This window comes from Aptenodytes patagonicus, chromosome Z (assembly GCF_965638725.1).
Source record: "Aptenodytes patagonicus chromosome Z, bAptPat1.pri.cur, whole genome shotgun sequence".
NCBI classification, from domain to species: Eukaryota; Metazoa; Chordata; class Aves; order Sphenisciformes; family Spheniscidae; genus Aptenodytes; species Aptenodytes patagonicus.
In genome coordinates, this window is record NC_134982.1 from 28,419,590 (window position 1) to 28,447,520 (window position 27,931).

Below are 27,931 nucleotides of genomic sequence, written 5' to 3' on the forward strand. Positions count from 1 at the left end.
ACTGAAAAATAAAATCCAGCTTACGTGGTCTAGTCTAAGAACAGATGTTTCCTCTATTATTTTTCCTATTTTTTCCACACTTATAAAAATTCTCTATATAAAAATGTCATTGTATTATGTTATTATTGTATGGTTTATTACGCTTTAGATTCATGTAATTGATTTCTGTATTAGTTTGACATTCGGTCTTACCAACATACTCATTGATCCCACTGCTATAGGCTTTTCCTTCAGCTCTGGATTGTCCCTCATTTCCACGGCTGCATAGAAGGCATCCATGTCAATGTGTACAATCGTACTGCTAAGGTTACGGTTCTGTTCCAGTTCCATCACAAGCTTGTCCACCTGAACAGAATAAACCAGTAATTGAAAAACTGTTAACCTGGCAGAAGTGCAACAGTACAGATGATCCTAAAAACTCAAATGCATCTGGCATATTGTTAAAAAAGCACTAACCCCCCCCCCAACTAAGTTTCTGAAGAAACTTGCTCAGAGAGAACACTGCTGCAGCAAATGGTACAAAAAAATTCAAAAACCCAATGAAAAAAAACCAACAAACCACAAAAACCCACCTATGTGGAAAAAAAAAAAAAGATACTAAGTTTCTGTCTGAATTAGACAATGTAAGACCATTGAATATGCAGCTTTAGCTACTGTGATACATAGTAGTATAGTATATACAGTATATATAATACTGTATATATTATACAATATATATTATACAATATATATTACTATGTAATACTGTATATACTACCGTATACACAGTAGTGATAGATATCATAGTATCATACATAAACTGAAAACATGCTATTAGAGAATTTCCACCATTCCTAAGTTAAGCTATCACACTTCAGAAAATTGGCCTAGACAGGTGCAGAGAAGACCAACAGCTCACAGGGCAGATCCCATCTACCTTGTCTTGTCAGAAATAAGGTCTCAAACAAACAGGTTCATTTACTGCTAAGTAAGCTACTGTTAATCCCTTCATAAAATTCCTCAACATTTGTTACAGGAATCCGTATCATATAAGGCTGGATTGCTAGCAAAACCGCAAGGTGACTTTTAAAGAAAAGCCCATATGTAGAAAGTGCATTTCACTCCAAGAGTTAAAGTTGTATTGTCTACCAGTAGTCTGTGAGCAGTACTCCTGCTTCATCAGCTCCATGGTGTTGTGAGACAGAGGCCAAGCACACAGACCTCTCCATGAAATACTTTAATTGTGCTTAATTTGCTTGCATTCTTTTACCAAAAGACATGCAGATCATGTGCTTGTTTCTGAAGTATCTTTCAACTATGAATGAGGTATGAACTGTGAGTGTCACCAGAAAGCATGAGTGCTTTATTTGACAGGCAATTTTTAAGATCTACTGATTTGAGATGACTATGTTGGCAGTACCACACATCATTCTAGAAGCAAAAGAGAAAATAAAGTAAAAAATATTAAAAAAAAAAAGGAAGTGCTATCAAACTATGATTATCTAACCACACTAATTACTATGCTAACCTCTATTTACGCAACAAAAGGTTGCTACTGCTAGGAAAAAACCAACATACAGGCATAATAAAACTCAAGAAATGCAAGCAGTGAAAAGGAACCAAAGTTTCACTTCGCTTGCAAGCACAAGGGGACACCCTTTACAGAAATGTCTCTGGCTTGATTGTAATGGGTTAATGGTCCTGGAGAGGAATGTTTATGTGCAATTTGCATGGTTACTTGAAGACAGTTTCTTTCTTTTTCCCCTCCACAGAGCTGCTTAATAAAAAACATAAAATCCTTATCCAAAAACCCATCTATGGAGCTGAAGACACTTGAACCAAGGCAAGTGGCTATGAATGTTCCAACTAAATTGTGAGTAATGATTTACAAAGTCTTTTATCTGTCTTGTTCCAAGTTGATTTGAGGGATGAAAGGCTAGAATGGGGCCCCAAACTAGGCTATTCCATGCAGAAGAGCACAGTATGCTCCCTGAGGCAAGAAAACTGGTTTAGACAAATTAAAAGCACAAGGGGAAAGCCATTCAAACAACAAACAAACAAAAAGTGGGGGATTTACATTGTTTTGATTACACTACTAATTCAGCAAGGGTTCAAGTCACACTATAATAATGAAAAGCATCCTCATTTTAAACTATACCTTACAGATAATTTGAGAGGTTACTCTCAAATTCAAATTTCTTAATTAATTAATACTGTCAATTGCTCCTCTAGTTACATAACTTCTGTATTTCAATTTATCACATTTATAACAAACTTCTTTTTCCTTTTTCTCCCCAAATGTATTTCTAACATGATACTTACTGATCAGCTAACATATGCATCTAAAGAATTAAGTAAAATTATATTAAACTAATGAGAAATACAAAAAGATAACTCTTCAGCAAAAGCAAGTGGTACAAGTAACATGCCAAAACAAAACACACCCAGATGTACTCAGAGGATTCTGGGCACCTACAAACGTTTCCTTAGTAAGATAAAGAAAGTTATAGAATAGTTCCTTAGAGGCAAGCCAGGTTGACAAGTTTTTAAAAGCCGCTTTCAATTTTCCTTTAAAGATAAAAAGAGATACTAAGCTTTTTTATTTCTAAGCTAGATGAAAAAAACCCTAAAAAGTACAAATTGTAATTAGAAGTTTGATTTTGCTTATAGTGACTTTTAGACAATTTAAAGAGTAACCTCTCATTCTTTCTTATCCCATGATGCAAAATACAAGTTTTCTATCTTAAACTGCTTTGTCAAAGTAAGACAGAAAAGATTATTCAAAATCTTTTTTATATTTGTAAGAGCATCTGACAAGGTGAAGAGATAACAAACAGTGATACCATTTTAAGACAATAGTAACTATTTACAGAATAAACATTTGGGATAAAACCCACATGGATAAAAATAGCAAACATCAATAAAGCAGTTTGTAAATCTGCTACCAGCTGGATACTTTTTAAAGTATTATTAACTACTGCTGAATTTCAAGCAATTCCACTCTAAGTTGTTAGGATAATCTAACTGTTACAGAAAATTTTTCAAAAATTAAGAATTACATGATACTGTACAGTATATAATTTCCCTTAAAAGGCAACAATGACATTCATTAGGAAAACTTCAAACTACCTTTCACATTTCGGATTATTTAAAACAAACAAACAAAAAACCAAAGAAATATTTGTACAGGGAAATGGCAGTTTTAAGAATATTTACAAGTACTTTCTAAACTCCAATATTTGCAAAATCAATGGTGGTAAGTGCTCTTCTGTAAAGAAGGCCTTCTAAGGAAAACTAAAAATATGAGAAATGCCCTCACAAATGCCTTGGCATACACACACACTAGTGGTGAGAAAGAGAGCATTACGTTGCAGATTCTACATTTATATTACTGTTTCCACCATGTAACCAGGATTTTGTCCAACAAATCCAGTAAGTGGGGATTTTTTTGTTTGTTTGTTTTTAGATTACAGCATGTACATCAACTGCCAGCTTAGGAAGCCGTATCTGAGCCTCTAACCATCCTACAAACAAGACTTGATCTGCAGATGAGAACTTGCAGCATTCATAAAAGTAGATACATGGATACCTTTGTAATTCTGGAGTACCTCCCACTTACAAATTTTAGGAGAACAAATTCTCTCATGGTATATCAGAAGATAGTACTAAAAAGAAGAGTTAAAGAACTCGATAGACAACAACAATGAAGAAGAAGATAATGAGAGGTGACTATATCCATATCTGAAGACCTGGAGAAGCTGATTAAACCACACACAGCACATATTAAGAAAATCAAATAGGACAAACAAGACTTGCCAAGTTAAAAGTGGAGATAATGGCCTGGGGAAGAGTAGCTGGTGGGTAAGTGACAGGAAAAGGGGGAGGCATTTAGGATATCAGACATAGACAGATAAAGACTAGCTGGACCAGGAGACTGGGGACTTCAGTGGGGACTCTGGAAGTATAGACAAGGACTGTTTTGGAAAGAGGACTGATGGTAATCTGGGGATGTGAGGCATGAAAAGGAAAATTCAGGATAGGATAAATTAAAGGAAAGAAGAGGAGAAAGCAAAAGGGTCATAACTTGTGATAAAGAAATGAGGGCAACAACAATCATGAACCAGAGCTTATCTGCATACAAAGGATGGAACCAAAATCCAAGATGTCAAGATGTTTTTATAGCAGCAAAGAACTAAAATTAGCCAGCAAAAAAGCATGCATGTTATCCTCTTCTAATGACAGTTCTCATGCAGTATGGCAGCTGACTTAACAGTTACTCCATTGGAAATAAAGACAACTGCTATTTGGGCAAGTGGCATAAAGATTTCAAACATGGGGTATGAAACTCAGGTCCCAGTAAGACACACAAGAAAGAATTTCTCTCTTTGTTTAAGCTTCTTTTTTCTTCTATACAAAGTGATTTTCATACAAAACATTGAAAGAAAATAACATTATGTTGCAAGATCAAAGAATCAAGTTCGGAAAAAGACAGCATTAGGGAAGTCAATTAAAATTTATTGGCTTTCACTATATGCACTATATATTCTTTAATTACATAACCATACACTAATTTTTTAGGATCTGTGTCATTCATGTCATTCATTTTATAAGAAAGACTGTTCCCTGTGAAATGAAAAGTTCTGTGGTGAAGGAAGGATGGAACTGGAAGTATTTTTTCATAATTAAATGTCTTAAAAGCTACCCCAGAAAACAAAAAAACCCAAACGGACAAGCAGACACATAACTAATCCATGTTAAAGATTAACTAAAAACAGGAGAGGCATACAGGCTTATAACAAACTTTTCAGAGGTACTCAGTAATTGCAAGCTTTTCTGGGCACAAATTTGAGACACTGGCATCTAATTTACAGAATTGATTTGCAAATCTGCAATGAACAAAAAAAGATCGTACACCAAAGCTCAGGACCTTTAATCCTCACAATGGCATTGAAAATTAATGGATGTGTTTAATCTTCATGTGCTTCAGCTCCTCATCTACAAAACAAAAATACCACTCTACTTTGCGGGAGTATTACAAGAATAATTTAAAGAATTTACACTATGTGGTGTACAAGATAGAAAAGCCTATGAGGAAGTCAGTAATTCTGCATTCAAAGCTGGATTAGACTAGTGTACAACAAATAAAGCTTGGGGCCATGCATTGAACGAGGACAACAGTAAATATTGAATAATTGCCCACTCAGTGAACACTGTCTGCACTGTGCACTGAATGAAGCAGGAATCCTGTTAGGGAAGAATAGCAAGCAATCATATAATTAAAGACTGAATCACAGTACAAATGAAAAAGGAAAGGAATTAAGCTTCTACAAGTAACTTTAATTCTGTTGCACCTAAGAATGTTTAGTGTGCAACCTTGGTGCTGTTTTCTTTTAACAGCCTTTCATATACAGTAATACTTTGGATACTATTATCTATCATCAGCATGTGAGAAGAGAAATAGCATCTTCATCTTTCTAGTTCAGGACACTTATATTTCCTGTGACTGTTTGCCATGATGATTTTTTCATTAATTAGCATAAATAAGGAATAAATGATATCCAGACAAATTGACAACTGTGATCTCACTCACCCCATTGCAGGCCATTGAACACAAATATACATGTATAATAAAAAAAGAAAGTAAACTCAAGACTGATATGATACTTATTAACATGGTATTTAACAAAACTTTTACCTAAACCATAATGACATCCCTTTAAACTGATCAGACTTCGAAGAACAGGAATTACTCTGCATTTACATTTTACTCATTTAGAGAACATTTCAGAGTGATTTTACAATCTATTCTTCTAGCAAGTTTTTATTGATTACATCATCAAAACATTGTGCACTTTTACTTGCATGACTAACATCAAAATGGTAGTTAAAACTGTACTTATCACCAGAATTTAATGCAATAAACTAGAACACACCAAAATGTTTATCATTCGCCATTTACTCCAAAAAGTCTTTACAAGATTAGTACCTGCAGCTGTGCTTTCAAGAGCTGTTGTGTTGTAATCTTCTCTTTTAGCTGCATCATTTTTTCAATTCGTTGGTTAACTTGTTGATCTTTTTTAAGTTCATTTTCATAAAATCTAGAACCCTGGAAGAAAATTGCAAAAACACTAAGGTTTTTATTTGTCTTTTCCTATAAACAACCACATTTGGTCTTTAAATACAGAAAACACAGTAATGGTTTCTAATGCATACTTTGGATTTTCATATAAATGATACACAAAAGAGATCAGTGGTGCTTTACATCTCTCTCCTTAAATGATGTAAATATATTTCTCCTTCTCAGATCCCCTATACTCAGATGAGTATAGGGGACTATTTAGAGAACTTACTATGTTTACTCATTCTAACACTTAACAAAAAAAATTCCAAAATAGTACATAAAAGTCGAACTATTCTTTGCAATACCTCCAAGATAAGGAGTATAAAACTCTAAAAAAAAAATTATTTAAGCATTTAATCTACGTGGAAATAAATAATGACATTGTAAAAGTCAAATCCACTTATAATGTTGAGTATTTCATTGACCATTTAATCTTGAAGGACACTGCAGAATTAGAAGCTATTTGGAAGAGGATGATGAAAAATGAGTATAAAAAAGCCCTCTTGTCATGAAGTATGTAATTGCTCCTTCAAGAAAAGGAATGAATAAAAGGAAATGTAACGAAAACATAAAAAGACAACAATCATGTAGAGAACGTATAACGTGACTTCCCTTCCTGACTCATGACAAAGAAAAGAAGGCATACAATGAAATAGAAAAGAGGAAAATTCAAAACTAGGAAAAAAAAAAATTTTCTTGCAACATCTGCTTAGCTCACAAGAGAAATAACACTTGCAGAAAGAGTTAATGTCTTTTATTGAACCACCTGATAGAATCTGCAAAAGTGGACAATTTTTTAGCTCAAAGCCTCTGACTACCAAACTGTCACCGATGCCAAGAATTCAGCCATAGTTAGATAAGAATCAGGCATTTACATAAAAAGCAAAAATATCCACTTTTATAATAATGATAAAAAGGATGAATGGCAAGACTGTAATGTGTCGTGTCTCATTGCTTAGAAGAAATCTCTAATTAGAAGAAATTAGGGCGTGTCTTCTTTCAATATCAGACATGCACTTCATCTTTTCTCCCCTCTGCAATCAAACATGACTTGCTGAGACTCACTGAAAGAAACAAGTACCAAAATGTTGGTGTGGGAAGCAACCCAATACTTAAGATTGTTATTAAGCTGTGGGCTTTTTTATGTTTCTTGCAGTATTTCACAGTTGAAATGCTATAAAACCTTGTTGTAATACAATTGTGGGTAGTGTTTGTAGGTGTAATTTCAAAGACTAAAGAAAAGCTTAACAGAATCAATGCTTCTTTTCAGATTTCTCAAGCTATATCTGGTATTTATATTCTTTTGCTTTTTTTGACAGAAATATATTCTAATACATAGATGCCTGTATATCAGTTTTGAAAGCCTATTTTACAGTTCTTTCTATTTCGTACCAGGAAATGAAATAGTAACTGTTCTGACGCAATAATTTATCCAAATATCATTATTAGGGATATGTCTGACAAAGCACTAAGTTTTCAAGAAAGAGTGAACAGAATAAGTAGAAGAAACATCTAATCAGAAGGGGCTTGATAGCATATAAAGTATCATCAAAGTGAAAATGCAAGCAAAAAAAAGTTTGCCAAGTAAGAGCTGTTTGTAGTATGTTTTCTGCTTCCCCCCGCTCCCCTGCAGCTTACCACAGAGCAGTAGTAGTCAACACAGAGTTCATGAGCAAAATATCAAGCACATAACCTAGGGCCATAGCAACACCAAAAGAAATACACATTTGTGTAAGGAAAAGTAAGAAAATGCAGAGTTGCTAAAATAAAGTGTTATCCCCGTATAGTTCTATGTGAAGACTCTCCAAAATCAAGTAAGAGGGCTAATATTTCAATGCTCTGTAGATTTGTGCGGTCCTCTGTGGATCTTTGGTACAAAGTTGCACACTACTGGCCACCTCTCTTGAATACTGAGAAGACAGTCAAGAAGACAGGCAGTAAGCACAAAGAAATTCTACTGAAAGTACTAGAAAAACCTGATTACATCAAATTCATCAGTTACAGGAAGGTGACCAATAGAGGTAGATCTGCTTGGCTGATTAATGATGGGGCAGGCAAAAGGAATGGAAAAGGGGAAAACAAAGAGGCCTAAGGAGGCTGAAAGCTTCACAATTACCTCTGGACAATGCTATGATATTTATGTACTGCTTTGGGCAAAAAGGGAGCACCTAAGGACATATTCAGTTGTGTTCCTCCATGTCCCTGTGGATGAATCCAACAGTACCCTATGGTACCCTAAGCTACAGTCCCTCCCCTTCCTCCCCACACATACACTTCTTAGAATCTGCCCTCCATTTACACGTGTGAGGGATAAAATTTGGGGAAGGGAGGAGGGCCTTATGATACTGGACAACAGATAGAACACCAGGAAAAGAGTAATCAAACCAACCTTGGTAGCTTCCATGATGATTTTATTGATTTTCTCTTTATCCAAACCTTGCATTCCAGCTTTGTTATCATTGAGGCCCATTCTAAGTAGAACTCCATCATTGCAAGAGCTGTTACCAAATTTTTTCATGTCGTCCATAGTACTTGTTGAAAACGAGTACCCCTTTTAAGACCTAATACCTGAAAAAAAGAATTTAAATCATATATTTGTTTCTAAGTTCCAGCTGAACAATACAAAAAAAATTTATGGAATACATTTGCTGTATTTATTGAATAAGCATTTTATACAACATACTTACCACAAATATGAAGACCTGTATTCCTGTAAAGTGGCTGACCTGCCACACTCACCACATAAAGCCACCTGTAACTCTACCAGTGTTTCGAGACAGTAAGATTTTACTTTTTTAACTTAAAAACGTACTCTTTTAAAAGCTCCCTTGCAGAAATAATTGAGCACCACCAACTTCAGGTAAAGACTAGTACCTTACACATGCACATGAGATTTATGCCTGTATGTTATCCTGTCAGATGAAACAATGCTGCCTTAAATACAAGATACTGCTCACTAGATTATTACATTAAAAGAAATTGAATGATTTTTAAATTGCAGAAGACCATTGTTCATTGAGTCCTCATTCCTGCTTGAGACAAGCCATAGAATCTTTCCCAGTAATTTCTAGCTCAAATTCAAAACTTTTGTTTGTGTTAAAGCTCATCTTTTAGAAGCAGATGGCTTCAATTAAAAGTTTTGAATAAAACCCTATTGTTTAATTCAGGGTAAAATTCACGCGTTCTTTTTTTCCATTAATTTGTAGAGCCATGGTATCCAACTAATACAACTTACCAAGCCTTTACTACTCAATTACTGCCATCAGTAATTTCTTATACATGCAGGTATGTGAACTTCTGACATCTTCCTTTGTTGCTTATGAACATAAATAGCTGAATCCTTCGATAGGCTCTAATTATATGTCTATGTTGTCTAGTTATTAAATTGATCTTAAAAAATTAAAGAAAGCAAATTTTACCCTCTGTAGCATGAACCTGTGGTCTTACTTTTGCCAGATTAAAACAAGCAGAATCCAAGTGTGACACTGGCATAAATTACTTAACATGTACTTATTACTGCAAAAACATACAGAAAGAATTTCTTCCTACCCCAAGATGCTGAGTCATAAACCACTTCAGCTTTACTCTCATGCAGGAAGCACATCCAGTCCTAAACTTCCCCTTCAAGCTGCTCCCTGTAACAGGAGCCCTTCCTGTTTGGAGAAGCCACACCCTTTCAGGCATATACAGCAGCTCTATTAAACAACCACAAATTACACAAATCTAAGAGTGTTACATTTTTTCTTTAAATGCCACTTTCCCAATCCAGGACTTAAGTGGGCCTCATTAGCAACCAAACTGAAGAAGGTCATTACATCTTTTTGCATTTAGAGATGAATTTTTGCTATTAAAGAACCACATGGGTGATTTTTTATAATTAATGGTGGTAATGCTCATATTTTCCTCAAGATCTCCTGAAACATACTAGCCAACTGAAGTCAAGATATTAAAGAAAGCCATCTTTAAAAAAAGTTCTGACAAAAATAACCCAATTTTAGTCATATTCCATTAATTCAGATTATTATTTATGATGTCTTCCAAAGCTGCAAGATCAGGTAAGTAATGCTGTGTTTATCTCCCGCTTGTTGTATTTCAAAGAACAAAAGGTGACGTAGAGACCAAAACTCTTCTCTTGACCCTTTAGTAGCACTTGAGCTACTATAATGGCAACTAGGAATGGGAGTGGCTTCATAGCTCTTATGTGTATTTATCAAATAAAAGATCACAATGATGAACATTTTCATAAATTTTTCACTTACAGTAGGACAATCTCTTACAGTTAACATACACATTTACCAGAACAAGTTTGCTACACTTCAATTAAAGGTAAAAGCACTGCATCCCACACAATATTCCAAGTTTCATCTCAAGCTCATAAGCACCCCCATATCAATTACCTCCACAATAATTCCATTGTTACTGGCAATTTCTGGTAACTAACCATCTCAATTCCCAATAAATACATTCCTCAAGGTAAATGCCCCTCCACTATTCCCCCTGGTTCTTTTATCACTCTTTCCCTTCAAGAAGCTGGAATGAACACAGGACTGCTTCCATTTCCTATTCCAGTCTTTGCAACATTTTTAGCTGTTCCTTATTCCTGAAAGTGTCTTTATCCCTAGCATATACAAATCTTTCCCCCCTCCTCATTCAGATCACTCTTAAAGGCTCAATTTTATAGCAGAGGCTTTAAACACTAATTCATGTCAGTCAAAAGCCTTCTCTATCACACTGCTATATATCCAGCGATGAAAAAAATAATTCTTTAAGAAGTCTCATAAATGGTGGTCTCCTGATGTGTTTTACCTTTTCAGCTTCTTGTGTGGAACAAAATACATTGCTAGTACCAGATGATAAAGTGTATAAATGTCAAATAGTACCTTAGTTGGAATTAAGAAGACGACATTTATTTGAGGACATGATATTAGTTCTCCACCAAAGCTTAAAGGAAGGGAAAACATGAATAACAACTGATACAATTTTCAGCTGCTTAACATGAACAGAACCTGAAGATTATCCTGCTTTCAGATTAACAGGCCTGGAAAAAATATGTAAAATATTCAGCACATTGAAATGAATCACAAAAGCTACAATAAGACAACAGATATAGCACTGTCAGATAAAACCAGTGGATCATCTGCCATAGACAAAATGAAAATGGAAATATTTAAAGGAAACACAGAAGAAACACAGTTTGAAACACTATGCAAAATGTGAACAAAATGTCAGTGTAGAAACTGGTAAGGACAAGTAGTAACTGTTTTAATGGAAAATTGACCTAGAGAAAACATTTAGCTTGTGGTGACACAATCTTACAAAATTTTTGCTAAAACAACTTGGAAAAAGTGGGTAAAGGTTTAGAGTCTAATGAAACACTAACTCAGAACAGTCTAGGCAAAGAGTGACATTTTTGGCATGCTGTCACCTCAAGAAGCTGCTGCGAGACTGAGCTGTTTCCTCTAACAGAACACGTTAAACCTCTCTCAGCATCATACGGAGTAAGTAGGGTGTGAAATCAGAGAAGTCCGTGAAGGCAGCCTACAATTAAATACTATCCTATTATTCCTGTGATTTGGGAATGGGGGGAAGGGAGTAGGAGAATCATCTAGAAGTGGAGGAGGTAACTTTCCAGTTGCTACTGGAAGGACTTCTAAAAGTAAAGAGGAAGACTTCAGCACTGGATGCCAACAGTTAATGCAAAACAAAGAAGTAGAGAGGAACCACAGAATAGCAGTACTGTGTAGGAAGCTTTGTTAGTAATCTGGGATGCTTACAAAAGGAAAAAGATCACTAATAAAACCCCAATCAAGCTCTTCTAGGAGCAGGCACAGAAACCCAACTAAACCCATCAGTCAGGGTTATATAGTATATGAAAGTATCAAGTGACTGAAACAGCAGTAAAATTGGAGCAACAATTTAATTTCAAGTGCCTCTACCTGTATTCAAATTTAGCATATTTTTGGACAGTTGACTGGACTAGCCTGAAGGAAATGGCTTGTATTTGATCCTGTGCCACCCCTCCAGCCTGCCTTCAGTAAAAATCCTCTAATTCCAGCAACAGAAACCCTGTCTGTTGCGTGAAAACTTAAATGCCTTCATATTATTATTTTCATGTAATAAAATAATACATAAGAAACAAAAAATATTTCTAAGAATATTCAGTTCAGTGGACACAGTGTTATTATGCAGGTTATTAACACTTGCAAAGTATGTTAACAGTTTGCCTTTTATTGATAGCATTAACAACTTGTTGTGAAGAAATATTAGGACTGGAAAATTATACCAGTCTGGAAAAGCTTGAAAAAGAATTTATTTACATACTGAATTATGATTTGATGCATGTAAATTGTGTACCAGTCCTCATAAAGAAAATCAAATTCTGACATCTTTGCTATCACAGATGCTCATGCCACTAGTGAGATGCAAAGAAGTTACTAAGATACACAACTGCCTACCTTCCCCAGAGCTCAAAAGCTAAATGTAGGGAATCAAGACATATATTACAAATTTAAAGGACAATCTTTTACATCTCAATTGCCCTGAGTAAGTTTCCACAGTGTGTAAAAAACCACACACAAAAAATTTGTGTTGCAAATAGCAACACAATTACTAAAGACTCCTTTCTATATGATTTTTTAATTATTATTTTTAGGATGGCTAATACAAGGATCTAAATTAAAGTTTCTTTAATTTCTGTAAAACTCATAAAAGCCTCCAATAACATTTCATCAAAATCTGACACCTCATTTATTGTAGCATGAGCCCAAAATAAACTTCCTATTTCCCCTCGATTAAAATGTTTTAGAGATTCCTTTATTTAAACTCTTCTATTCTTACTTTATCAAGAACAAAACAAAATTTTAACAGCTAACTTCATGTACAAATGTAGAGAATGGATGAAGGGATAGCTTCAGGAATCCTGTCATTACATAGGCTGCATCAGAAGAAAATCAATATTACCCTTAATTTCAATGACAAGGTCAAGATGTTAATAGGAGTTCTGTAAAGGCACTGAAAGCACAATAAACAATTAATAAAGTTAGGACTTACTTCATCCAGTTTTGACCACAAAGGATCACTTCTCAGGCTTTTGGCTAAAATCAAGTGTGGTTTAGTATGGATCACTCTATGTTCAACAGATAAATGCCTCTGAAGTTAGTACTATACCAAAAACATCAAAGAGAAGAAAAAGACAGAAAAAACTTCCTTTCAAATATCAATATATAAACACATGAGATCCCTGGTCTTCTATTTTTCCTATGGAAACTTTACAAATGACCCATTACCAAATACTACCAAAGTTCAGAGCACTCAGTGCAAGTATGGGATGGAAAAATTTCTTCCATAAAACAACTATGAAAATAATCACATCCATGTAGAAGATGGTTGTGAATAATATGAAACTCCTAGAGCACTTCATAAGTATTCATAAGATCCTCAAAAGTCAAATATGAAATATTCGGCTTTAACACATCTTCAGTAAAAGGGTAATTCAGTAGTTTAAGACTCTAAAAGAGGCAATTTCAGTTACTTCAAAAAACACACTTGTCATAAAACTTTGCTGGGCCACCACCTCACCATAATACATGCTTAAGCCAACCAAAAACCTCATAAACCAAGACAAGCAACATGAACGAAAATAAGCAAGCTGGATAAACGTGTTTCTCTAGTGAGAATGCTACCAAAAAAGTCACTAATAACCATTCTTTGCAGTCAGTTTCTCTTGTATTGAGATGGAATTAAGCTTAGTGTTGTAAGCAGCTTCCTCTACCAAAAACCATAAACTAATGAGCAGTTACTGTTCTAGATCTCAGACAGGACAACTCATATTCACCTATTTGCAAAAATTTTCAGTTTATATCAATGTAATTATAAAATATACCCCAAAGAAGTCATGTAGAAAGTAATATACATACTGAATCAAAGGATAAGAAATCAAGTCCTTTTTAAAAACAAACAAACAAAAAACCCCAACGTAATGAAAATTGTTTTGACAAGACATATGGAAAGCTGTTAAACTCCACTGTAAGTGAATGGGGTTACTCTTGGGCAGAAATGAAAATCACTTGTACCAAAGACTATACTTCACAAGTAAGCACGAAATACTTTCTCTATCTGCTTCATCACTTTTTGCCAAGCATTGAAGAATACTTAAAGAATAAAGAATTGAAGAGTGAATGCAGAACAAACAAGCCAAGCAGAATGATTCAAGAGTAACTCTCAAACCCAACCTTTCAAATGTCTCTCTTGCACTGGAAATTATTACAACTGGAAACCACATCACAGGCCACCTCGAAACAAAGCCTCTGGGTACTACTGAAACAATACTGTAAGTAATACATAAAAGAGACTATACAAGACCTTCCCAGTAAGACCACAATTCATCTAAATCAACATTTTTAATGGACACCCCTTTGGTTTTACTCCAATTGCTAATTAAGATTGAACTGGTGGCCACGTAGCTAAACTTCTTATTCCACTCACTGCACAGAAGTATCTCCATCTAGGCTGTACATGCAACAAGTCACCATCGTTAATGAACTAAAACCCAGCTAACCCACCTTGGTATAGAAATTCATGTACCAATAGTCAGGCCATTTGAACAATGGGTTTCCCACAACTGCACTGCTTTATCTCTTGAATTTCTGAGACAAGAACAAACATACATTCAACAAACTAGGAAACTTCAACCCCCTAGAATATTTTTAACATTTCTGATATTTAAAAAGTTACACTACAAACTCCAGTAGTGCATTTGATTTCATACTACTTGATTTATCCATTACTTGGATAACAATTTTATCCCAAAACAGTAACATTACATTACATACCTTCTGACAAGAAGTGCACCTGTCTTTTCTGAGTATTCATTTAGCAAAGAAACATTCTGGCTTACAGGATCAAATTTAACAAATGCCTTAACTCTCATTTCCTTGTAAAAACATGTTCCTCTGATAATGATTTAAGCATCAGCTGCTCTGAAGTCTCTCCTTCTCAGCAGGATAAACCACCAACAAAGACACGTGCAAACAAGCACATCAGACTGTCCCTCTGAACTATCTGCTCAATTCTTTTCAGCCACAGGGGGTTTGATATTTACTAGAGCCCTGGTTTCCAAATAGCCCCGAGAAGAGGACTCCCATCAGTTTTAATCCTGGAGTGGTTTACAAGGAAAGAAATGGCAGGAGGAACTGCACAACAGTGTTACTACCATTTAATATACACAGTGTTAACCACCTAGGTTCCCTACTAGGCATTCAAAACTGCTACTGTTTCACTATTCTCTCTCTCTCTCAAGATATAATAAAATCTAGTTCCCTAGAAAACAGAATCTTCTAAGAAAGATATAAGTATTTTTACAAATGTAATAAGCCAAGGTACATGATAAATTAACACTGAACAGAAAACTGGGCCAGGATCTGCGGAAGTGGAAATTCCAAGTGCCCAAGATGACACAACTGAATGGGACTAGTTTTCAAGTAGCAGCTGGCTCAGCATTTTACAGAAACATACATCCCATACAAGCACCTAGAATTAGCCTTCAAAAAACAAAGCCCTAAAATTATGTCTTTTCTGAACTCACTGGTTTTAAGATATAACAAATTACAGACAATTCAATCCTTTTAAAAAGTAAAACACTGCAAAGTAAACAGATAATACAGACTGCTTATGACAATACCCAAAATTAATGTCATAGTATGTATTTTATGCCATTCATCAAACTGAATAATTCTTCGCTTACATGAAGAGCGACGCAAGTGAAACAAGTGGAATACTCATGCCCTATTAATTTTCTGCAGGCAAGATGCAGTACAATTCTGTTATAAATCCTGCTTTCAGCTTCCCCGTCTAAAAAGACTCATGTCTTTAAAACTTCAAAGTTTATTCAAAGGGCAAAGAACTGTGGTATCTTCTTCTGTCTCTATTCAGCATTTTACAAGACCTTTTAAACTGAAAGATTTATCTCAAGCTTATAACCAAGTTTTCCTAGTACTTCTAGATTACTGAAAACAAATGTTTTAGCAGTTTAATCCATAAAGAAAATAATGAAGGAACTGAACTGTTATTAACAACATTCATCAGTAAAAACTACACCAGAAGTGGTGTAGTTATCTGCAACCTCTTTCTACAGATGTATTTATTGCCAATATAGTCATAAATAGCAGTAATCTTCTGTTTATTTTTTTTTTACTTAGAAGAAAAACCCCAATATAGTGATTCACAGAGATCACAATTGTTTTAGAAAAAATTGTCTGAATCCCAGAGCCTATATTATTAGGCAATATGCTGTGGCATAAACAAAGCTCCTTCAAGGATCCTCTTAAGAAAAATAGTCTTAGATTTAAGAACAAACATCACCATGAGCATGAACATACTAGAAAATGTTTATACACTAGTGGTGAATGTGTTTTAGTAACATGCAATGAATGCGCTAAAACAGAAGGTACAATAGTGGAAATAAGATATAAACAGGGAGAAGAAAAAAATTAGGTATTTATAAAGTTACCCACTTTATGATGTTTATGACTGACATCTTTAGAAGTAAAACTGAAAAAACATTTTATATTACAAGTAGTATATCAGCAATACAGAACAACAGTATCTGTTCCACTATTCTAACAAAGGTGATGACTATATCCAGTTAAAACAATAATTTGTAAACTTCTCGCAATCTCTAGAAGGGGTACAGATTGAGTACTGGGGCTTGCGATGAAAGAACAAACACAGCAATGAAGCGCAAAATAAAGGTCCAGTGGAAAAGCCATAGAAGAAGGTAAATAGAAGTGAGTGGTCTACATCAGCATATCAGTTTGATCATCTCTATTGCCCACGCTTTGGTTTGCATCCCAGACTGATCTTAGAGCAGGCAAACCAGCTTCCTTTCAAACTAAACTAAACTGGAAGACTGTGCTTTCAGAGCACACCTGACTCGTTACAATTGCTAATGCAGGTGCCCTCCATGGGACCGAACACCTCTTAAAGCATATATAAGATGAACTTAAGGTCCTCAGCACCAAATCTTTCCTTTACAAATTTACTCCCACTGCACCACATTCTTGCTAATGCAGCTATGACCTGATCTCATTAAGAGTAATAGACCGCAAGTTACGTATGAAAAAGATGGTCAGAATATTAGAAAGAAGAGTTAATTTACGTAAGGTATTCACAATTCCAGTACACCTTTTGGAAGAACATAAGCTGGTGACATTGTGTAAAAAATAAGACATATTAGGAAGATGTGGCAGATGTAAAAAAATCTATATGAAAAGTTGAAAAGGCAAACCTTTCAGCATCCAGTATTTATTCATTTAAAGTTTGTTTATAAAATACTAGCTAGAGTTAATAATTAAACAAATATTCTCTCCACCAGGAATGACTATGTTTGTTAAACAACCTGAAATAATATCTACCCATGGCATTTTTATTTTTTAACACCTGTTTCAGTCAATCTATATTCTGGAGAGAAAAAAAAGAAAAAAAAAGAAAAATAAAAGAGCTACTTCTGGAACTAGGTGAATAGTCATAGACTGAAAGCATGACAGCGCATGACTATGCTCCTGCTCTTGATCAGGATAGAGAAAGAAGTTCATTCAGAGTTTAATGGGGAAAACATGACTGGCCTTACAGGTAATACCACCTAACTTCATCAACATACCGCAAAGAAGAACTATAAATTATTCTCATACATATCAATATATACAAAACTCAGCCACTCTGCTTGCTTAACAGATGCAGTACATTGCAACAGACACTAAAAAAAAGTATCTTGCCTGGTTTCTTTCCAAACAGCTAGTGAATCAAAGAACATAGTTTCTCAACAACCTTTTATATATTAGAAAATTGTCTAAAATAGCAGCCACAATAGACTCATATAAAAATTTTTCTGTACATTCCAGTGATTACATAAATATTAAGACATCTGTGACTGTACTTTATTTCTAATTGTTTAGGACAATGATGCTGCTTCACTAATCACTCTCAGTGCTGCATTCATTGTAAATATCTTTATACCAGAGACTTCGAGCTGGTACTAGCATTATTTAACTTTTAGCTGCTATATATGTAGAGAATGCGTATAAATAGCTGTGTCTATTTATGCTAACAGCTCTTTCAAAAAAAATAATAAACCCTCAATGAAAACTTTCAAGCAGCATAACATGGAAAAATTACACGATTTGTCATAAGGAGGAAGTCAGAGAAAATACAATTGTACAGCATTGCTCTTGCGATATAACCAGAAGTGTGTGTTCCAAAACTGAAGTTTCCTCAACCAACACTATTTAACACACTTTTTTTTTTTCCAAGAGATCACGAGAAAGGACATGAGCCCGCACAAATCTTAAGTCCTTCCCAACCCACTACATCTGTTCATAAATTGTGAAGTGACACGTTCAACTGCCTTTTTTTCCTTTTTCAAATATTTCTCCACCCACAAATATCGGCAAGTACACATATCTCAGACATGTCTGAAGAAAAAAATTATCGTTTCGTTCCCTGAACTGCGGAAATATTAGGCAAATAAAAGACAGGACACTGCTACCTCGCAGCTGAGGCAGGCTGCTGACCGACACTTTCCGCTCTGCTCGTCACGCGCCTTTGCGCGCAGCCGGCGAAGCAGAACAAAACCGGGCGGCGCAGAGGCGCCCCGTCGGCCGCGAAGGAGCGGGCTGCCGAGCCCACCCGCGGCCGCACAGCGCGGCTAGTTGGCACGCCGCGCCTATCCGCGATCGCCGCCGCCCGCAGGACGAGGGCCTCAGCGGCCTCTCCGTCCCGCGGCCCGGGGGAGCGGCGCAGGTGCCCGCCAGCCCCGCGCGGGCGGCAGAGACCCGTTACCTGTGGCAGGACGGCCCGCCCTCCCCTCACGACTCACCCAGGAGCCGGCAACACCTCCCGCCCCTTCCTGCGGCCTCCACGGCCACCATTTTTGTTAAGGGAAGGGTTTGGCGCTCACCCCCCAAGTCCCGCCGGTTTGAGTCAGGGAAGACGAGGCCGCATCTCTCACAGTAGAAAGCAAGTAGGGCCGGAAAGACACTTCACCTCACTAAAGAAAGAGCCCTCCCTCACCACACAAAAAATAAAGCAAACACCGCCTCAAGCAGCACCGTTGCCCTCGCCCGGCGGCGGCGGGAGCGGAGTTCCCCACCTCAGCGGGGGCACGGAGGCGAAACCCGCCAGTGGCGCCACAGAAACGACGAAACCAAGATGGCGGCCACCTGCCGACGGGAGGGAGACGGCCGCCGTGGCAGACTACATCTCCCAGCACGCTGTGCTTCACAGGCGAGCACCAGAAACTACTTTTCCCGAGAGGCAACGGTGGCCGGGCTTACGGCAGCGCGGGGCAAGACTACAACTCCCGTCAGGTGCCGCGCAGCCTGGCCGGCGGGGCTGGGAGGGAGGGTGGGTGTGGGGCGGAGCTGGTAAATAGGGGCACAGAGCACCCGCCTCGCGTAAAATGGCGGCGGCGGTAGCAGGAGCGGCTGAGCTCTGAGCGGAGTGCGCGGCAGGCGGACGCGCGCTCGCCCCTCCTCCCCTCGCCACCTCTATGTTGTGGCTCTTGCCGCGGGCGGGGGCCGCGGAGCTACAGTGAGGGGGAAGCCCGAGCCTGCGTGCCTCGGTGCCGGCCGGTTGCTGGCAGGGGCGGGCGGCTCTGGTGGCACCCGTGGGCGCGGAGCGGTGCCGCTCAGGTAGAGCCCGCCGCTCCCGTCCCTTCGGCAGGAGGAGGCTGGAGGTTGCTTCAGGCGGTGGCCGCTTCGGCTCTTCCCTGCTCGGCGGTGGCTGCGGCTCGGATCTCCATGTCGGACAACCAGAGCTGGAATTCCTCCGGCTCTGAGGAGGACCCCGAGACCGAGCTCGGACTGCCTGTTGAGCTCTGCGGGGTGCTCAGCAAGGTAAGCCGCCTCTCCCCCTCCCCGCGGCCTCTCGCTTCCCTTCTCCGCGCTCCGGCCCCCTTCCCCCCCACCCCGCTTCGCGGCTGGCCGAGGGTTGTCAGCCCCGTCCGCCTGTCTCCTGCCTGCTCCGGAGGATCAGGCCGAGGCGCCCGGCGCCGGTGGCGGGGCCTGCTGGAGGGGCCGAGAGGCTCCGTGGGAGGCGCTGGCATGGCTGGGGCAGCCGCCACCTGACGGCGGGGAGCTTGCCAGGCAGCCGCTGCGGCGCCCGCTGCCAACGGCCCGCGCCCCCTCCCTCAGCCGCGGGTACCGGCACATCCCCGCCGCCGGGCCCCCCGCCTCTGCGCAGCTGCTGCCCGCCCCTCGCCACCGCGGGAGGAAGCCCTTCGTTGGGGGAGAGCCGCGGGCGCGGCTTCAGCCCGGCAGGGTGGCTGGGGGAGCCGTCGTTGGCGCCCGGCCCGGGGGTGCCTGCCGCTGGCTGCCCGGCGTGAGGTTCCGGAGGGCCGGGCCCGGGAGGAGGCGGCCGGGTGCGCCGGGGGAGAGCGTCTCCCCCGCGCCTCAAGCTCCTGGCCGGAGCCGGCGGCGGGCCTGGGTGCGGGCTGGGGCCGCGGCATCCCCCTCGCCTCCCCGGGAGCTCCCGAAGGTAGGCGCAGCCCGTGGTCGCCCCTCAGGAGCGGGCACCGGCACAGGGGCGACACAGCCTTTAGTCCAAGTATCAAAACAGGGCAATAAAATACTCCTGCAGCAAGAGATACGGGAGTTGGGGAGGAGCGGAAGGAAAATGACCCTAAAGCTTGTTTCCCCTTTTAAAAATAAACATAATTTTTTGCTCTTTCATCACCGAAAATAAGATGACTTGCAAGTATGCATCGGGTGATACTGGGAAATTTTATTTTTAGGAGTACTTTAAAGTTGAATATTGAATTACTAAGTTTGAACACAGATTTTTTTTTTTTATTAAAGAACCTTCAGAATAACGTTGAAATATCTTTACAATTAAAGCACTATGTTTTGAATTTTTTTCCTGCCCTGCTGGACACAAGCCAGCATAGGAGGCACAGGTCACAGGATACAGAGGTCATAAACTGGCCCTGGATGCTGAGAAAACAACCATAATGGGGCTAGCACTCTGCTTTTCGTGAGGGACTCTGTGAACTCCTTCCAGCCTGAAAATGTGTGTAACCCCAGGGATGAGAGGAATGGTTAGGACAGAAGAAGGGTCTTGCCTTTCATTTGTCATCTAATAGTGGGTGGGGGAGCAAGAGGTTTGAGATAGATGTGAGATGTTACAGCAGTTAATGTGAGGTTTTGGTTTAGTGTAGTTTTATTGGGTTTTTTCCATTGCAAAGCTTTCCTTTGATTAGATGCTTCCATCATTAGAAGCTTTAATATTTGTGGAATGTAATTGATTTTTATGTTGGCAAATTAAATACTTTATTAAGTCCAAGTGTTGTTTCTTACTGGCATAGCAGGTGAAGCCGTGGCTTCTGACATTCTGTAGTTTAGGTATGTGCAAACTTTTTATTTTTCTGGATGATTATGCTGAGTGTAGCTGACGCTGCCTTTCCTGTGAGAACACGGGATGTAATCTGAATAATTCAATCAAGTATGGTGAAACCTGTTGCAGTGAATATGCTTGAGGGATAAGTTTACCTTTTGTTAGTTGGTGCCTCGATAATACTAGAGACAAACTAATGAAAATTAAATGGTAGCATACCAAACCTTCTACTAAAGAAATAGATATTTTTAGTAACTTATTATGTATAATTAAATTCTAACGTGATAAAAGTATGCTGCAGTTCTCTGTGTGCTTAGTAGTGTTTCAGTTGTTCTGCCCTTCGGTGAAGAGAGAAGCTTTGAAGGAAATGGAGTAATTTGGTAAGAGAAGCTTATTAGAAGTACGTCCTGCTGGTCTCTTTAAATGTTTCAGAACTCTAGGCTTTTTTCCATTGTACTTCCTGCTAACAATTTTAAGGTTGATATGAAGAAAGAACTTAAGTGTGGAAGAGTCTTTCTTGAAGCCCAAGAATCTAGATGCTTGAAAAAACAGGGGTCTTTTCTTTGCCAAAACCTTGTGCCTACCCAGTACACTTTAAGGAGTCTCTTAATTCATGGCACATTTTGATTGCAACAGCAAGTGTTGATTGCAACAGCAAATGCAAGATTGAATGCTGTATTTGCCTCACTTAACTCTGTGAAAGAAGGAAAGGTGCCTTCCTCCGTGTCTGTCCTTTGCTCTTTTGCCCAAGATAACTTTGAACTCTGCCTTTCACATTTGGGAGGAGTTGGGAACATGAGAGACAGGAAAAGAGGAATGCAGGAACTAATATACCTCCATGACTGCTTGTGCTACCAGTTCATGTACTGAGCACAGCTGAGGCTTTCTTTAAGAAATACTGAACTTAGCAATTTGATATATTAAGAGATCAAAAAGGGCTTTATCTTTGGGGAACAAATCAATGTCTTATGCTTCAAAATTGTTAGGAATTTCTCAGCTATAGAATTTGTTTTCCTTAGACCTCCTGTTGTTATTACTAGAGTTAACATGTAGTTATAGGACATGTATTAACTAATACGTGTAGTATAATGTGGAAACAAGCCTGTTAGTCAACTTTCTTCCCCTCCATTTATATATTACAAAATGATGAATAATGGTTAGACTTAAATGCTAAAAAGAGCTTATTTCTCAGCTTTTTGTCAAAGAACGGTTGTCATGATCAAAGAAATGCTTGCATGGTACAATTTTTTTTATGCTTTTGTTTCCATTTTTATCTAATTTATAATTTTTGCACTATGATTGAAGACCAAGCACCAGTGTATAGTCAGAGTTACAGAACAGTCATGATGCTCTATCAGTGTCTTATAATTCTGCAAAGTACAGTTGGGAAGATGTTGCAAATGTAAGATAAATAACCAGAACTTTTAGTCACTTCTTACTAGATCTCTGTAGGATGAATCCAGGACTTGTTCCTGGAATATCAGTTTCATTCCATGTGTGAATGTGGAGTCCCTAGAAAAATCTGAATAACAAAGGGATGATTGGATATCTGCTGATAAGCAAGTATCTTCTTAATGAGAAAGTGGTTAGTAATTAAAACCTAAAGCAATATCTATGGGCAATATTAAATTGATAAAGAACTGATTACTGTAGGCACTACAGCAGTTATATACTGTACTGTGGGATAATGGCATGTTTGTATTTATATGATGAGAACTAGATACTTTAGTAAAATAATTTTTGTAGACATTAACTTTTATATAAAATAAATTATTTCATGTTCCACTTAAGTTTGGCTTTTGGTCTAACTCCAGATTTTAAATCAGGTGGCTAAACTCACTTTAGTGATTAATGTTTGATTTCCCCTCTCCCCCCCTTTCCTCAATTTGTGTCATCAGTATGTTTATTACCTGTATTTTAACTGGCCTTGGCAATGCAGTTGCAGTCAAGACATCTGTTATCTTATTGTTCATTTGAAACAACTGGGTTTTAGTACCTTTAGGAGTTTGTAAAGTTAATTTAGGAGCTTTGAGTAGAATAAAGTTCTCAATTGGGAAGAACTTTTAAAAATAAATTGCTTTTTTCTCTTGGTGCTTGAAAGCCTGAGGAATACCAGCCACGCGTCTTTTATTGTTATTTTTCTTTTAGCTGATCTTTGGAATTTTTTTTACAGTGGACCAACTACATTCATGGGTGGCAGGATCGATGGGTAGTTCTGAAAAAGAACACACTCAGTTATTACAAGTCTGAAGATGAAACGGAGTATGGCTGCAGAGGCTCTATCTGTCTGAGCAAGGCTGTGATTACAGTAAGTGCTATTTCATTATTGCCATCTCTTCATGTTTTGGGGTGTTACATATTTGTAGGCTAATGTCTGGTGAAAGCAAACATGGGTATGGCAAATTCTATTAGGTTATCTATTATGAAAGTTAGTGGTATCAGTGGAACACTGGAGCAGGACAAGGAGTTCCTAATAAGAAAACAAGCTGTTCTCATTTGCGGCTGCAGTAAGCAGCTTTTCATCTCTTATGTTAGAGGTTTCTGTGGGTAGAGATACAGTTTGCCTCTGGAGGCTGCAAAGTTTTTCCAGGGGTTGGCCTAAGACCGCGGACCAACTTCCCAAAGGAGGTAGCATCCATCACAGTCTTTACACTTTGCACTAGAGAGAGGATAGTAGTTCTTTGTACTTTCTGAACATGACTGTAGAACATTTTCAAAAGAAAAAGTTCTACCACGTGCTTCCTCCTCTGAACAAGTTAGTGTGTTGCTGTTTTTGTCTAATGCTAAAAGATCCAGTATTAGACGGGTAAGAATAAAGAGCCTACATATAAATGAAATCTCATAAAGATGAATTGGCCTTAGGCGATAAAGAAGAGATCTGCTTTTTGTGGCTTTCAGAATTATGCCCAGAGAGGTGGTGGATGCCCCATCCCTGGAAACATTCAAGGTCAGGTTGGACGGGGCTCTGAGCAACCTGATCTAGTTGAAGATGTCCCTGCCCATGGCAGGGGGATTGGACTAGATGACCTTTAGAGGTCCCTTCCAACCCAAACTATTCTATGATTCTATGATATGTATTATTTTTGGCTAATGCTTGCAAAAAAGCATGCTGTAGTTTTTCTGTGTTACTGTTCAATAGTCAGTCCAGTTATGTGATTTAGGGAAAAAACATCTGGACTTCTGTGTAGCACACAAGTTCCTAGAGTAGTAGTGTTAAATCTTATATTTATGTTCCTATTCCACCGAATGTTTTTTTTCCAAACTGAATTAAGGATGACAAATGAAAAGTTTTCTTTCTTACTAATATTCGGCCTACAAATAGAATTTTATTAAACACATCTTGGTTTGAAAAAAAAAAAGACTGGATTGGTTACATCAACTGTACGCATTTTGGAAAAAATCTTGTGAAGAAAAAGCAGATTTTTACATTCAGATGTCTGACAGGTATTGCAGTCATCTAAAAATTAAAACAGATCACCTCGTTTATTTTAAAACTCTGCTTAAACTTTTAAAACTCACTCAAGATTTGACTTACTCAGGAATATATGGTGCACAACAACAGTCTGTAGAAATTCTGACTTAAGTGTACTTTTGGCAGTCTGTAGTAGTACCAGCCTCTGATCAGGACTTCCAAAAAGGTCTCAAGTTCACTAGCAAGAGGCTTAACATGCCAACCAGGCAGAGACAGGAAGGTGGTGGCAAGGAGGTAGGTCAAGGGACATCTGGAAGTATGCTGTAGAGCATATCTCGGCAGTCTGAATTTCAGTTGTGGTAGCAGAGTGAGAGATTATAGTGATGCTGCTATTGCTGCTGGAATGTTTTGGTACATTGCACTTTGTGAAGGGAAGTTGGCAAACTTATCTTCTGACTAGCAAGTAACACTGGAACTTCTTACAGATAGCTTTTTTTCCTCTTCTATCTGGCACTTGCTACATCTGGTAACTTGGAGTTGAATCGTTGCATTTTTTTCAGTTCTTGAGCTTCTTGAGTATGTTGAGAAAGAAACTACAGGGTTGGAGAAAAAGTAAAAAGTGGGCACCGTTCTAAAAGTTAATCTGATGGTTTGGTGGTTCCATTTTCATTCAGGCTCATGCTTTGTGAGTGGCATTTGACAGTTTAATTGCTTCATTGTGGTTTGAGATGGCATCTCTGAAACCTAGTAAACTCCTGTTAATTATTTCTAGCTGCAGTTAAAGTGATTGTTGTGTAAGTATTAGAGGTTCAGGAATACTATTGGATCATTTCATGTCTCTAGGATATAGAAATTTACTTTTGAAACTGTCATGCAATTATTCTATCTCTTATTTTTCAGCTTACTCTTCTAAGCCAGAGTTTTAACATGAATGCTTCTTGTTTGATAGTTGTTTGGTAGCAAATTGAGTATCTTTTTTTTAAAACCTATGTTTTCAATAGAAAATTAATTATGCTTAAAGATAAATGTTTAAATTATTCTTCCTGAGGTACATAGTTAATATTTACTTTCATGTCCTTGTAACATCTTACTAACTATAAGCTTACTAACATGTATTTAAATGCATAGGACAACAGCAATAGCTGATAAAATAAAAGTTGAGATGATAATGTGTGAAAACTACTTTTGCTATCAGTGGAACTTACTCTTTACTGTATGTCTTGTGATTACTTTAGTAGAGAAGGGGAAGTCAGGTTTCTTACTGGCTTAATGTTCAGTAGCACTGATTTGATGTAGTTGGGATCTTGAGTATTTTTCAACAGTCTTTCACTATACTGTAAGTTTAGTTTTCCTTGATCTTGCTGATCCAGAGTCAGGCATAGTAACTACCTACCTCCTAACCCAGTGTATTTCAGTAAGTTTTCCTGCAGTACAAAGCAGGACATGAGTGGTATGAGATGGTGTTGACGGCTGTGATGTTTCCTTGCAGAAAAGGGTGATTGGATTTTCATGAAGCTTTCTTTTAGGCACTCAGATTAGGTATGCATGTTTGGATTCAATGGGGAGCATAATGATTTTCTGTGTAATTAATGCTACTGGTAGTATAGAGTGTCCATGTTTTGTTGATGTATAAGCATAAATTTGGAAAGCTGCTGTCACTGAGTACTCCTACTGTACTTCCAGCAATGAAGATCAGCCTAATGATAAGTCATAGTATTAATTGACATGAATGTTGTATTCAGAAAGCCGCAGTTGCTTCTGCTCTTGTTTTATTGTTCCTATCACATTGGGCAGAGATTGATAGACAGGTAATTCTACAGGGATATTTTATAAGACACTCATTTCTCTCCTCTTTATTTAATGAGAGGAAGAGTTGTTAACTTATCTTGTTAAAATAGCTTCTTCAGGTGTTTCAAGTGTAAAATTAAAATGTCATCCCTCCAAAACAGGTAGGTTTCTGTGACAACAGTCTTTAATTGAATGCAAAAGATGGGGTCTGGTTGGACTACTTGCTATATTAACCACTGGGACTGAAAAGAGCCGATTTTTCTGGAATAGAGGACTAAAGGATGAGTATTTACTGTATACTCACTGGATTACATCAAGTAATGAACTGTTAAGAACTGGCCATGTGAATTAAGTTATGGGGGAGGACAGTGGAAGTCAATACATGATGCTAACTGAGTTGCTTTTAGGCAGATAAGGAGAAACCTCAAAGGTGTTTGGTTTATAACAAGGTGGAGGCTTGAACCCAAGTTAAAAGTTCTGCTATGTGGTCGAGGGATGAGAGGAAATTATGGGTATTATAAAAAGTTCATATATGCACAGATTTGAGCTTTGTTATATTAATCTAGCCTGGACATCCTAAATTACTGCTGTAGTTGGTTGTCAAAGCCAGATGGCATTTATTAAAGATACCCCTCATTACTGTAAAGCTTTGTAGTTCTTTCATTCCTAAAGTCAAACTTTCAATGGGGACTTCTGTGTACCTGATTAGGAGTGGATGTAGATGGCAGTCCTGTAGTGGTGGATCCATGGGATTCAGTTTTAGAGTTGGAAGGTCTAGGGTCTGTCATTAAAAGAACAAACAGAAATGCTCTGTAGAGCTCGAAGTCTAACTTCCAGGCAAACTGGCCTTTCAGCTTGTACTGTCTTTGCCTTGATTACTGTGTCTGTTCTGATAGTGCCATCGCTGCTTTTGTACACAGTGACTTGCACTAACTCATGCAGTCACAGCGTGATATATCAAGAATAACGTGGTATGCATAGAATAACTTAAGCTGGAAGGGAACTCTTGAGGTCATCTGCTGTGCCCCCCCACTTCAGGCAGTCTCACAGAAAGGCCAGCACTAATTTAATCCTGATGGTAATTTTTTCAAACCTGTTTACAAATTCTTAACAAGGAAGTTACAGGGTTTTTCCAGAAAGGATTTGGCTGGTATGATAGCTCTTCTGCATGGATCCATATGGAAGATCTTGAAAAATTCTTAGAGAAATGTGTTTGATAAATTTTAAGAATGCTAAACTCAGCCATA

The 27,931-nt window shown here is 38.2% G+C and overlaps 2 protein-coding genes across 12 annotated transcripts in view; one reads left to right on the top strand and one right to left on the bottom strand.

Moving 5' to 3' along the window:
* Nucleotides 1-19,293, bottom strand: part of POLK (DNA polymerase kappa) — a 36,684-nt gene extending 17,391 nt beyond the window's left edge. For 4 of the 9 annotated variants that reach the window (XR_012997346.1, XM_076361980.1, XM_076361979.1 and 1 more), the window contains exons 1-4: nt 19,245-19,293; nt 8,490-8,668; nt 5,966-6,085; nt 193-345 (exon numbers count right to left, since the gene is read on the bottom strand). Coding sequence is in view for 8 of the 9 variants with exons in the window: in XM_076361980.1 (XP_076218095.1) it covers nt 193-345; nt 5,966-6,085; nt 8,490-8,627 (411 nt within the window). In the remaining variant the exon portion in view is untranslated. The other 5 variants (XM_076361974.1, XM_076361978.1, XM_076361973.1 and 2 more) reach the window with 5 other exon arrangements.
* Nucleotides 19,294-19,567: 274 nt separating this feature from the next.
* Nucleotides 19,568-27,931, top strand: part of CERT1 (ceramide transporter 1) — an 89,782-nt gene continuing 81,418 nt past the window's right edge. For all 3 annotated transcript variants that reach the window (XM_076363403.1, XM_076363404.1, XM_076363405.1), the window contains exons 1-2: nt 19,568-19,989; nt 23,658-23,792. In XM_076363403.1, coding sequence (XP_076219518.1) covers nt 19,894-19,989; nt 23,658-23,792 — 231 coding nt within the window. In that variant the 5' untranslated portion in view covers nt 19,568-19,893. The remainder of the gene's footprint in view (nt 19,990-23,657; nt 23,793-27,931) is intronic.